The sequence below is a fragment of the Myxine glutinosa genome, chromosome 2 (genome assembly GCF_964187855.1).
Source record: "Myxine glutinosa chromosome 2, kmMyxGlut1.1, whole genome shotgun sequence".
Taxonomy (NCBI): domain Eukaryota; kingdom Metazoa; phylum Chordata; class Myxini; order Myxiniformes; family Myxinidae; genus Myxine; species Myxine glutinosa.
In genome coordinates this window covers 239,042,814-239,055,732 of record NC_136262.1, presented here as the reverse complement: position 1 = coordinate 239,055,732, position 12,919 = coordinate 239,042,814, and the positions used below count along the sequence as shown (strand labels likewise).

At 44.9% G+C, this 12,919-nt stretch overlaps 1 protein-coding gene across 1 annotated transcript in view; it reads left to right on the top strand.

The window, feature by feature from the left end:
- Positions 1 to 12,919, top strand: part of TNKS2 (tankyrase 2) — a gene marked incomplete in the record, with an annotated part of 278,608 nt that overhangs the window by 40,186 nt on the left and 225,503 nt on the right. The window contains 2 exon segments of the mRNA XM_078772377.1: positions 3,705 to 3,929; positions 9,194 to 9,289. Coding sequence (XP_078628503.1) covers positions 3,705 to 3,929; positions 9,194 to 9,289 — 321 coding nt within the window.

Below are 12,919 nucleotides of genomic sequence, written 5' to 3'. Positions count from 1 at the left end.
GCACAAGTTTTATATAAAACACGACGATTGCGTGTTTTATATCCACAAGTTGTGGCCTGGCATGCTCTTCTCCTCTGCCGTTATATACGTCCTCTTCGACACCTCGCTCATGTTTTTCGACGATTGCGTGTTTTATATCCAAGCACATCATCCTCTTCTTCTTCTCAGTACCGTGTTTTCCACAAAGAGAAGGCGAGCTATCGCCGGCACTCTGAACAAGTTGTGGCCTGGCATGCTCTTCTCCTCTGCCGTTATATACGTCCTCCTCGGCACCTCGCTCATGTTTTTCGACGATTGCGTGTTTTATATCCAAGCACATCATCCTCTTCTTCTTCTCAGTACCGTGTTTTCCACAAAGAGAAGGCGAGCTATCGCCGGCACTCTGAACAAGTTGTGGCCTGGCATGCTCTTCTCCTCTGCCGTTATATACGTCCTCCTCGGCACCTCGCTCATGTTTTTCGACGATTGCGTGTTTTATATCCAAGCACATCATCCTCTTCTTCTTCTCAGTACCGTGTTTTCCACAAAGAGAAGGCGAGCTATCGCCGGCACTCTGAACAAGTTGTGGCCTGGCATGCTCTTCTCCTCTGCCGTTATATACGTCCTCCTCGGCACCTCGCTCATGTTTTTCGACGATTGCGTGTTTTATATCCAAGCACAATTTTATATAAAACACGACGATTGCGTGTTTTATATCCACAAGTTGTGGCCTGGCATGCTCTTCTCCTCTGCCGTTATATACGTCCTCCTCGACACCTCGCTCATGTTTTTCGACGATTGCGTGTTTTATATCCAAGCACATCATCCTCTTCTTCTTCTCAGTACCGTGTTTTCCACAAAGAGAAGGCGAGCTATCGCCGGCACTCTGAACAAGTTGACGGCAGAGATACTGTACTTGCACGGCAAGATAACCACGTGACCGGAACCCACCTGGCGGCGTAAACTCAAAATAACCAACATGCGAAAACAAAAATGCAGCGCTATACGACAGAGATACTGTACTTGCACGGCAAGATAACCACGTGACCAGAACCCACCTGGCGGCGTAAACTCAAAATAACCAACATGCGAAAACAAAAATGCAGCGCTATACGACAGAGATACTGTACTTGCACGGCAAGATAACCACGTGACCGGGTGGCGAAAGCTCGTAACTCAGATCTCGGCTCGCATCTCAAAGCAATAAACCGCCCGAGCGACGGCTCGTATCTCGAAAAACTCGTAAGTTGGGGCACTCGTAAGTCAAGGTTCCACTGTATATATATATATATATATATATATATATATATATATATATATATATATATATATATATATATATATATATATATATATATATATATATATATATATATATATATATATATATTGTTACGGATCTCGTCGGCCCCTTTTCCCCTTACCAAGGGGGGATTAATCCCCTTGTCCGCGACTGACCGACGTGAGTCCTGGGGTTCCCAACGCTCCTTCCGGTCAGGAGCAGCCAGGGTATTTGGTCTACGAAAAGTCCCAAGGACCTGAGTGCCACTCCTGACCGCGAAGCAAGGGAGGGACTCCCGCTCGAACCACGGTTTTAGATGGTCTAGTTGCCGAGCGGTTTTTAGCAACCCGAAGTTCGAGTCATTAGCATTCACTAACCCGATTCCGAAACGTTGGCTAAAATCGCGCCACAGGTACTCAATCGAGAAATCACTAAAACGAAACGGATGTGAAGGAAAGAAGGCAAAGGTAGGAAGAACAGGGATTTATTACTAATATTTACAAGACCAAAGAAACCAAGGAAGAAGGAAAAATACGAAAATAATGACAGAAGCAGAAGAAGACATAGTGCAATACTAGCTTATCTATTCAGGCTTACTTATTCCCGGGGACAACACAAAGAACAGACGACAGTCAGACTTACACGGGGAATGAAGCAGAAATGAATGGCCGGAGGTGGTTGGCTGGACGGACGAGAAGGTGGGATCACAGAGCGGGAAGGATGCGGGTCCGGTTGGTGTGATGGCGCGGCTCTAGGTGAGCAGCCGCCGACCCTCCTCAATCGTGTTCGCATGGCGGCGTTGCTTCGTGGCCGCGGTCGAAACTGCCGTCAAAGCTCAAAGCTGCAGTGGATTCAAAGCTGCGGTGGATTCAAAGCTGCGGTGGATTCAAAGCTGCGGTGGATTCAAAGCTCATCGGAGGTCTCTCGCTTATCTCAGGTCCCTCGCTCATCTGACTCATCTGCCGCATCTCCCTCCGCAGTCCTTCCCCACCCCCTTTTATGAGGCACGTGGCGATCAAGCCGCTGGCCTGTTGGAAACGCCCATCGGTAAGCTTGTCTCGGCCTTGATTGGTCGCGAGGGCTCACCGATCCCGCCCCTTGAGGAGGCGTTGGCAAAGCCACGCCTTGTTCCTGGCGCTTGGCTGACTCCTCCCACCTTCTGCTCTGAGATGACCTCGTGTTCAATGGAGTCTTGGGGTGAAGAAAACCGCCCAAAGCAGTAGTGGCGCACGCCGCCGTACTGGCGCTTTTTAGGAGGCCATGGGGGTGTCGGAGGGATCCTATCTTATTTCAATTCGGTGCAATGCAGTGTCAATTAATGGGAGACAGAGCCTTAACTGATACACATAATAAGGAAATAACTATTTAGAAGGGTCTATGGTGGCCTACGTGCTTGTACATGGACTAGCTAAGGGGACGACCTTTGACCTTTACACACAAAACGGAGGTATTTACAAGAATTACTAGAGGGGCATATTTACAAACAGGATTCTCAAATCCGCAACACTATATATATATATATATATATATATATATATATATATATATATATATATATATATATATATATATATATATATATATATATATATATATAATCAGTTCATTTTTGCATCATTATTTATACTTGAGCCAAGTTTGGTCAAGATATGTATATTCTCACCACCCGTTGAAGCTGTGACAATGTATCGAATAATGGCAGATATGCAATTAAAGTATGTACTGTTTATCGTTACCTGATCGATTATATTGACTTTCTAACCTTGGATAAAACTTTAAAATATGGGCTGCGATCTATTGTAGCTGTCGTTATTGTGAACACACTGTAAATAGATGCTAGTAACGCAAGAGTTTATTCACTCAGAGAGTAGTTATTGCATGGGATGTTCTTGTAATGGTAGTGGCAGCAGAAACAGTAGATAGGTTTAAACTGGAATTATATAGAGACCTCGAAGCCTTGGGCATAGAGTGGTACACAAACATTGCCAGGAGTGGTAGGTAGCTGAGGCATAGGTGGGTGATTGGATGCCTGTTTCGTGATTGCATCGTCTGTAAGAAGGTCTCGTCCTGACGTGAATGTGCTGTCTGTGTTTATTCATTCCTCACCTTACAACCGTGTTGCTCCACTTCCCACAAAAAATATTTTCTGATCCCTATCCCCCAATGAATTAAAGTTTATAAACTACATGATTGAATTAATATGATGATTGATTTATCGCAGGCCTGCCGTGCCAAATGGCTTCCCCTGCATTAAAGTTCCTTGTTGTTACCTTTTAATTGGACTTTATTTTGATTTTTGTCTCTAACTACCTTTAAAATGTGAAGTGAATGGCCCTTTGATATGACACCGATGTTGACTGAAAGTGTAGCTTAAATCTAAACTTTTAATCTTAGAAATGACACTTGTCCAGTTGAGACTGACAACCCTGGATTTGGATTACAGGCTTTGGCCGTAAAGATGTGGTGGAACACCTTCTGCAGAATGGGGCAAGTGTGCACGCACGAGATGATGGAGGCCTCATACCGTTGCACAATGCCTGCTCTTTTGGCCATGCTGAGGTTGTGAACCTGCTCCTCCATCAAGGAGCTGACCCCAATGCACGTGACAATTGGAACTACACACCACTCCATGAAGCAGCCATCAAGGGAAAAATTGATGTTTGTATTGGTGAGTACTGCTTTGGAAGGTCTTTATATGTTTTGGTTACTGTATGTTTCTCGTGTTTTTTTTGTTTTTTTTCCTATTGGTTTATACCGATTAGTTTTATTCCCCTTTCAAAATTGTTTTTTCTAATACATGTGATATATGTATGTATGTATGTATGTATGTATGTATGTATGTATGTATGTATGTATGTATGTATATGTGTATGCATTGGTTATTACGTTAGAACGGCATTTATCTTTGTTGACTTTTCGCGTTTGTAACATTGTGTTTTGTTATATTAATTTGTGATTGGAATGATGCTATTTGGAATGAAAATAGAGAGATTAAGTTTAAAGGAGAATGTGGAAATTTGAGTTTCCACCCATAACATTCGTGGATTCGGCATTTGCAGTTTTGCCATTGATGACCACGTGTATAAACAATGAACTGGCTGTCCATGCCTGACATTACACTAAATGTAGCACTAGAATGTTGAATTTGCTGGTTCATGGTTTGGCATTTTCTGTTTTTTGCCAAAGTCATTCACGAACTGGGCTGTCCATGCCTGTCGTTCAACTGAAGGTGGCACAGGAATGTGGAATTGTTTCATGGTTTGGCATTCGCATTATGCATTGTCTGCTTACGCATTATTTGCGTCTGGGCTTCTGCCCATGTTTGGCACGGGTACCTCACTGGTGTCTATGTGGGTACCTCCTTGCCCCTCTCTATATATATATATATATATATATATATACTAGACGACCCATGACCCGTTGGGTCAATGTTATTATATATAATTAAGGGGTTACCATGGTTACAGTGGGGGTCAAAGGTCAACCTATGGCAAAGATATATAATTTTCTCACACTTTCTAATAGAGAGGCAAAATGCCATATAAAACTAAATTTACTGGTTCTAATTGCTTTTATTTATCAATCCTCACATAGAAGCGCAGTTTTTAGTAATGAGCAGTGAGGAGAAGACCCCTCAGCCAATGATGCCACCCCGCAGCCAATGATGTGACCCCTCAGCCAATGATGCTACCCCTCAGCCAATGATGTGACCCCTCAGCCAATGATGCTACACCTCAGCCAATGATGCCACCCCTCAACCAATGATGCTACCCCTCAGCCAATGATGTGACCCCTCAGCCAATGATGCTACCCCTCAGCCAATGATGTTACCCCTCAGCCAATGATGCTACCCCTCAGCCAATGATGCCACCCCTCAGCCAATGATGTGACCCCTCAGCCAATGATGCTACACCTCAGCCAATGATGCTACCCCTCAGCCAATGATGCTACCCCTCAGCCAATGATGTTACCCCTCAGCCAATGATGCTACCCCTCAGCCAATGATGCCACCCCTCAGCCAATGATGTGACCCCTCAGCCAATGATGTTACCCCTCAGCCAATGATGCTACCCCTCAGCCAATGATGTCGCCCCTCAGCCAATGATGTCGCCCCTCAGCCAATGATGTCGCCCCTCAGCCAATGATGCCACCCCGCATCCAATGATGCCACCCCACATCCAATGATGTCGCCCCTCAGCCAATGATGCCAACCCTCAGCCAATGATGCCACCCCTCAGCCAATGATGTGACCCCTCAGCCAATGATGTTACCCCTCAGCCAATGATGCTACCCCTCAGCCAATGATGTCGCCCCTCAGCCAATGATGTCGCCCCTCAGCCAATGATGTCGCCCCTCAGCCAATGATGCCACCCCGCATCCAATGATGTCACCCCGCATCCAATGATGTCGCCCCTCAGCCAATGATGCCAACCCTCAGCCAATGATGTCGACCCTCAGCCAATGATGTCACCCCTCAGCCAATGATGTCACCCCTCAGCCAATGATGTCACCCCTCAGCCAATGATGTCACCCCTCAGCCAATGATGCCGCCCCTCAGCCAATAATGTCGCCCCTCAGCCAATGATGTCGCACCTCAGCCAATGATGTCGCCCCTCAGCCAATGATGTCGCCCCTCAGCCAATGATGCCACCCCTCAGCCAATGATGTCGCCCCTCAGCCAATGATGCTACCCCTCAGCCAATGATGATGATGATGCTACCCCTAGACGACCCATGACCCGTTGGGTCAATGTCAGTTTGAATAGATATGAGAATAGAACTAAAGCGAACGCTGGACATCATCAGTGAGATTATTTGGGCCAGCAAGCCATAAGGCTCACCTCTCCAGCGTTCTAAATCACTTACCTGTGACACGTGATTTCGGCCCTTATCTCCGATCACGTTGACGGAAATCACCACAGCATATCGTCAAGATCCCTCCAAAAGGCTCGTCTTTGTCACATACATCACGCAACGTGCGATCCACAGCCTCGAAACTCTCTCTCCTGATCATAGGACACTCATCCCACACGATGAGTTTTGTACTTCGAAAGAGGTCTGCGATAGTGGAATTTTTATCGATGTTGCATACGCCATCTTCCCTCGGTGTCAGAGGGATTTGGAACCTTGAGTGCGCTGTTCTTCCACCAGGCATGAGGGTAGCAGCTATGCCAGATGAGGCCACCACAGGGGGCAACTTCTCCACTCGCTCTCACTTTAGAGAGAATCAGGTTTATAAGAAACGTCTTCCCTGTGCCTCAGGCGCGTCAATGAAAATCATTGATGACTGATTCGTGCGGATGTTGCTATTCGCGTCCATAGGCGTGAGGTGTGATTCGTTGTCTGCGTCCGTAGCGCCGTCGGAGGGTTGATACGACATTCTTCCTGCAAATAGTATTGTGTTTGTGCTATCGTTTTGCCGATCATCAAATGACAAATAAATTACATTGTGAAAATTAAAGATTTCAAATAAACCTTTAAAGTGTATGCGCATATAAATAATAAAAAAAATCGAAGAAATATCTCTCGGTAATTTCCTGAAACATATTTTACTTCCGGGTAATAATGTTGAATGAAATGACGAAGATATATACTGTATGCCTGTTATTTTAGGCGGTGTATTTTCGTATATCAACGTGGCGCGATTTTTAAAATATATCTCTGCAATTTCCCGTGTGTGCGTGAATGTTCTCAATTATTTCTTTTACAGAGTCTAAAACCATCGATAAAAATGAAATCAGATGGCGACTTAGATTGAAGATAAAGGCGTGAAACAGACTCAATGGCCTTGAAGATACAAGCCTTTCAGAATTCATTTCGTTCTATAAACGGAAACTTTCATCGGATTTTCTTCCCGTTTTTTTTCAACCGAGTCTAAAACTATGTTAGCGACTGTGAAAAATGAAATGATATATCAAATTTGATTTGAAATAAAACTGAGAGAGAGAGCAAGACACCACGGGCCTACAGAACAGGCCTCAAAGCTATGCGAGTTAATAAAATGGTGGATATTACTACTCTCTCAAAGGGGTAAGCCACGCCCCCGGACCGATCGAATGTTACATACAAACACGCAAGATTTCAATTTTATAATTATATAGATATATATATATATATATATATATATATATATATATATATATATATATATATATATATATATATATATATATATACTCAATACGGTTATGAGTTATCCTATGTTTATTTATGTATATTTACAGTTATCCCTATGCTTTTGTATATTTATGTATGGATTTTTTTTCCCCGAATTGACCATGTGCGGCTTTCATCGTGACCATTTTGAATATTGGGTAGATTTTTAGCTCACCTGGAACATTGTTCCGGGGAGCTTATGCGATGGCGCGTTGTCGGTCCGTAAGCACTTGCAACTTCTCGAAAAATTGGGGTCTGAGGAGGTATAGAGGGTCAGGATGGGGAAGGGGGTTGTTCCCCAAAATAAGTATTTTTTTTGGTTTGTTTGTTTAAAGTCTTATGAATACGTTTGTATGATTCTGTATGTTGCCCTGTCTTCTAGCAGCCATTGGAATTGGCTTAAAATACTGTGATACTGTTTTAAATACCTTTAGTCAGTGTAGTATACCGCTTTATTCTACCAGGGGTATTGCCCCTATTTTAGAAAAGTGAGCAATGTAGGTTTTGCAAAGGTCAGCTTCTCAGTGTGGATTATATCCCTCCTTGCTCACCCATTCTTTATGGATGTCGGTTTCAAGAAGTAACCCCTATTGTTGTTATTGTTTTATTATTATTATTATTATTTATTTTTATTTTCAGTACTATTTCAGTTCTATTTTTACAAAACGATTTCTTGCCGTTCATTGCTGTTAAAGGTTTTTTTTCACTTGAACATCATGCATTTTTCTGGAAGCACTGGCACCTTGCCACAGTCGCACAAAGCACGCGGACAGTGCTGAGCAAGCTGAGAAGGGCTGGTTTCTTAAAATGGGGCGGGCATGGGCGGGGTATGGAAACGGGGCGGTCGACAAGCCCCGAGCGAAGAGTGGGATGGAGCTGCATCCATTTGCGGCACGGGTGTGCAGTTGGTTCTGTGCATTGGACGACGATGCGGTAGCCGGAGCGATTGCATATGTCAACTCGTGCATGATGGTAGAATTTCTCTGCCTGTTTTGAGGAATCTCTCCTTCTTTTGACGTTGGGATTTTATTTTTCAGCATGATTTGGAAATCGTACGACAGTGTTAGCCTTCGTCTTTGCATTCAGCGGAGTGCACGTCTACTCTCCACAGATGATTATTTCCTTTGAAGCGGGATTTGAAGTGGATTGCATTTCATCGGCATTGCTTTGACAGATGTTTCCGTTTCCTCCTCTATTGAAGACGATCATACTGACCATGTAAATTCTGTCTTCGAAGCTTTTCAACTGAGTGCCATTTTGCCATTTTGCACTTTATTCATGGAAAACATCGTCAAATTCATTGGACTGTTGGACCATTTTCCAGTCGTACTGCATTGCTTTTTGTATTGGAGAGCATGCCTCTTGAAGACCATGTACACATAGCTAGTTCTAACTGTGATTATTGACTGTCTACCACATCTATCTTATATGGTTTTGTGTGGACTTGAAGCCAACAATCTTTGAGTTTGTGCTATTTTGCATGATTCTGAAAAGAGAAGTTCGTCACAATTTGGGAAAGTTGAACATGAAGCTTTCTTTTATAGGTTTCGTAGACAAATGTCATTTATCCATTCATGACTCGGTTCTTTTTGGGAGAATTAAGTTTTGAAATCCAAGCAGTTACAGTCTTGCTGTCTTGGTCTCCGAATGCGTCGTCCCAACAGCTGGAAGGGGGATGAACAGTGGCCAGAAGGGTGTGAGCTTTGTGTGACTGTAGAACCAACTGCACAAAGTACGACTGACATGTGGTACTGTCTTTCATGCTTCCCTTGCCTAGTATTGCTTCAGCATGGCGCAGATCCTACCATCCGCAACACGGATGGCAAGACTGCACTTGATTTGGCAGAGCCAACAGCGAAGGCAGTGCTCACAGGTGAGATTTACTTTGCTCTGGTCCTCCATTCTTTGTTGATGCATTCCACTTTTTTTCTTGTCATTAACCAGTCCCCACTCCTCCCTCCCACCCCAACAACCCCATTGGCTTCATCGCCTATTGCCCTATCACCAACCTGACCTATATCACCCCTCCCCCCCCCCCCCGTCAACCTCTATGCCGTCCTGATCTCTAACCCCCCCCCCCCCCACCTCCGTCCTTACAACCTCTACCCCTGCATTTCCGTCCTAAGCTTGGATAAAAATCCATAAATTGAGCTGCCAGTTATTCTAGCTGCCATTGCTGTGATGTCACTGTAAATTAAATGGTAGTAAGGCGATGGTCTTCTCTTCCCACCACTCCACCTCCCCCTCCGCCGTTCCCCCTCTGCATCCATGTCCCACTTCTCCCTGCCACTCTCCATCGCCCCCTGCTTCTCCTTGCCCTTCCCTCTGCCCTGTTTCTCCCTGCCCCACTTCTCCCTGACACTCTCCCCCACTTCTCCATGCTCCCCACCGCAGGTCCCCGCTTCTCCCTCTCCTGCTTCTCCCTCCCCCGCTTCTCCCTCTTCCGCTTCTCCCTCTTCCACTTCTCCCTCTTCCGCTTCTCCCTCTCCCGCTTCTCCCTCTCCCGCTTCTCCCTCTCCCGCTTCTCCCTCTCCCGCTTCTCCCTCTCCCGCTTCTCCCTCTCCCGCTTCTCCCTCTCCTGCTTCTCCCTCTCCCGCTTCTCCCTCTCCCGCTTCTCCCTCTCCCGCTTCTCCCTCTCCCGCTTCTCCCTCTCCCGCTTCTCCCTCTCCCGCTTCTCCCTCTCCCGCTTCTCCCTCTCCCGCTTCTCCCTCTCCCGCTTCTCCCTCTCCCACTTCTCCCTCTCCCGCTTCTCCATGCTTCTCCCTCCCCCGCTTCTCCATGCTTCTCCCTCCCCCGCTTCTCCATGCTTCTCCCTCCCCCGCTTCTCCATGCTTCTCCCTCCCCCGCTTCTCCCTCCTCGCTTCTCCCTCCCCCACGTCTCCCTGCCCCTCTCCCACGTCAACCTGCCCCTCTCCCACGTCAACCTGCCCCACTTCTCCCTGACCCTCTTCCCCACTTCTTCATGCTCCTCACTCCCTGTCCCTGCTTCTCCCTACCCCCCAATTCTCCCTATTCCTCTCCCTCCACACTGCTTCTCTCTGCCCTGCTTCTTCCCCCCCCCACCTCTCCTATTCTCTCTCCTCCTCCCCCATTTCTTCCTCCTCTCTGCTTCTCCCTCCTCACCCACTCTTGTCTCCCAGCTTCTTCCTGACCCCTCGCCCCCCCCCCCCCTTCTTACTCCTTCTTGCTTCCCCTCTCTCTCCTCTTCCCACTTCTTCCTGCTCCCATCTCTCTTCTCCACTTCTTCCTGCTGCCATCTCTTTTCTCTGCTTCTTTCTGCACCCCCTTTCTTTCTGCTCTCCCTTCCACCTTGTTTCTGTGCCCCTTCTCTTCCCCACTTCTTTCTGCATCCCCATTTTCTGCTCTCCCTTCCACCTTATTTCTGTGCCCCTTCTCTTCCCCACTTCTTTCTGTGCCCCCTCTTTTCCCCACATCTTTCTGTGCTCTCTCTCTTCCCTACTTCCTGCTTCTTTCTGGGCCCCCTCTGCCCCACTTCTTTCTGTGCTCGCTCTTCCCCACTTTTTCCTGCTACTCTCACTCCTCCCCACTTCTTCCTGCCCCTCCGTCTCTCCCATAACAGCATGCTTTGTTGAGCTTTTGAGACTATTTGATTCCCAACCCGACTATAAACTCTCACCCTGCTGTTTCACAGGCAGCATGTTGTACCGTCCATTGGATGGGATGTTAATTTTGGCGTGCCATCTACCAGCCTATTTTGTTGTGGGACATAAGAGCTGCTATGATGTTTTAAATTTTTTTTATTTTAGGCTATTGTATGCTGATATCTTGTCTAAATTCCAAATTATTGCCCTGATCACTGCCAGGAAGGCAATTGCAAAAAACTCCGTGTGTTCCTTGCCCTGAGGCTGCTCTGACATCGATATGCTGGAAAGGGTATGGACTCTATCAACATCATTGGCTTGATGGTGGCCAAGTATGCTTCCCTGCAATGCAATGGGCAGTGTTTGTAAGAGCGGAGAGAGTGAATTTTTGATGGTGACCAAAGGATTTTCATGGCAATGCTCATGTGTAAATGTCTATTGATTCGTAGACCTGTGTAATGTGCAGTTGAGCCAATTATATTGAGCGAATCCAGAATATGAATTGCTGTTGTTTTGATACAGCTCTGCATTGCATCAATGGCTTTTTTTTTTAACTCTTGAAATTATCACAGGAAGCTTGTACCCACAGCAAGTTTAACATGCACCTTGTATGAAGTTGGCATGCTTGTGTCGACCTTCATGAAAACAATCGCACCTGTGTCCAAAGGAAGCGGTTCAGTTTGGCATTTTCAATATGGAATAGGCAAAGCCTATAAATGAATGAAACCCATTAGAATTACCCTTTAGAACCCTGTGGAATAGCCCATTAGAATTACCCTTTCGAATTACCCTTTCGAATTACCCTTTCGAATTACCCTTTCGAATTACCCTTTCGAATTACCCTTTCGAATTACCCTTTAGAATTACCCTTTAGAATTACCCTTTAGAATTACCCTTTAGAATTACCCTTTAGAATTACCCTTTAGAATTACCCTTTAGAATTACCCTTTAGAATTACCCTTTAGAATTACCCTTTAGAATTACCCTTTAGAATTACCCTTTAGAATTACCCTTTAGAATTACCCTTTAGAATTACCCTTTAGAATTACCCTTTAGAATTACCCTTTAGAATTACCCTTTAGAATTACCCTTTAGAATTACCCTTTAGAATTACCCTTTAGAATTACCCTTTAGAATTACCCTTTAGAATTACCCTTTAGAATTACCCTTTAGAATTACCCTTTAGAATTACCCTTTAGAATTACCCTTTAGAATTACCCTTTAGAATTACCCTTTAGAATTACCCTTTAGAATTACCCTTTAGAATTACCCTTTAGAATTACCCTTTAGAATTACCCTTTAGAATTACCCTTTAGAATTACCCTTTTGAATTACCCTTTAGAATTACCCTTTAGAATTACCCTTTAGAATTACCCTTTAGAATTACCCTTTAGAATTACCCTTTAGAATTACCCTTTAGAATTACCCTTTAGAATTACCCTTTCGAATTACCCTTTCGAATTACCCTTTCGAATTACCCTTTCGAATTGCCCTTTAGAACCCATTACAACTCTGCAGAATAACCCATTAGAATTGAATAAGGTGGGTTAGAAAGGTTGTTCTGCTTCATTTTTTGACGGACAGATGGATATAGCCAAATATTGAAGCTGTGTCACTGCTTAAAAATCCGTCAAAAAGCACGTTTGCTGTCCACTTTGATGGATGTGCTATCTTACCTTGAAGGGTTTGTGTTGAGGATTTACCTGTGAAAATGTGAGTATCGCTAAGAATCACAAATCTGCTTGCTCAGGTTAACAACAATGGAAATAACTGTCGTCGACAGTAAATGTCAAAAATGGTTTTGTTAGTATTACAAGGATATGAATGTTGGTCTACAATGCTGCCTCTACAACAACGATTTAGAATGTTTTATTTATTTTGTTTCTATCCATTCTACTGAG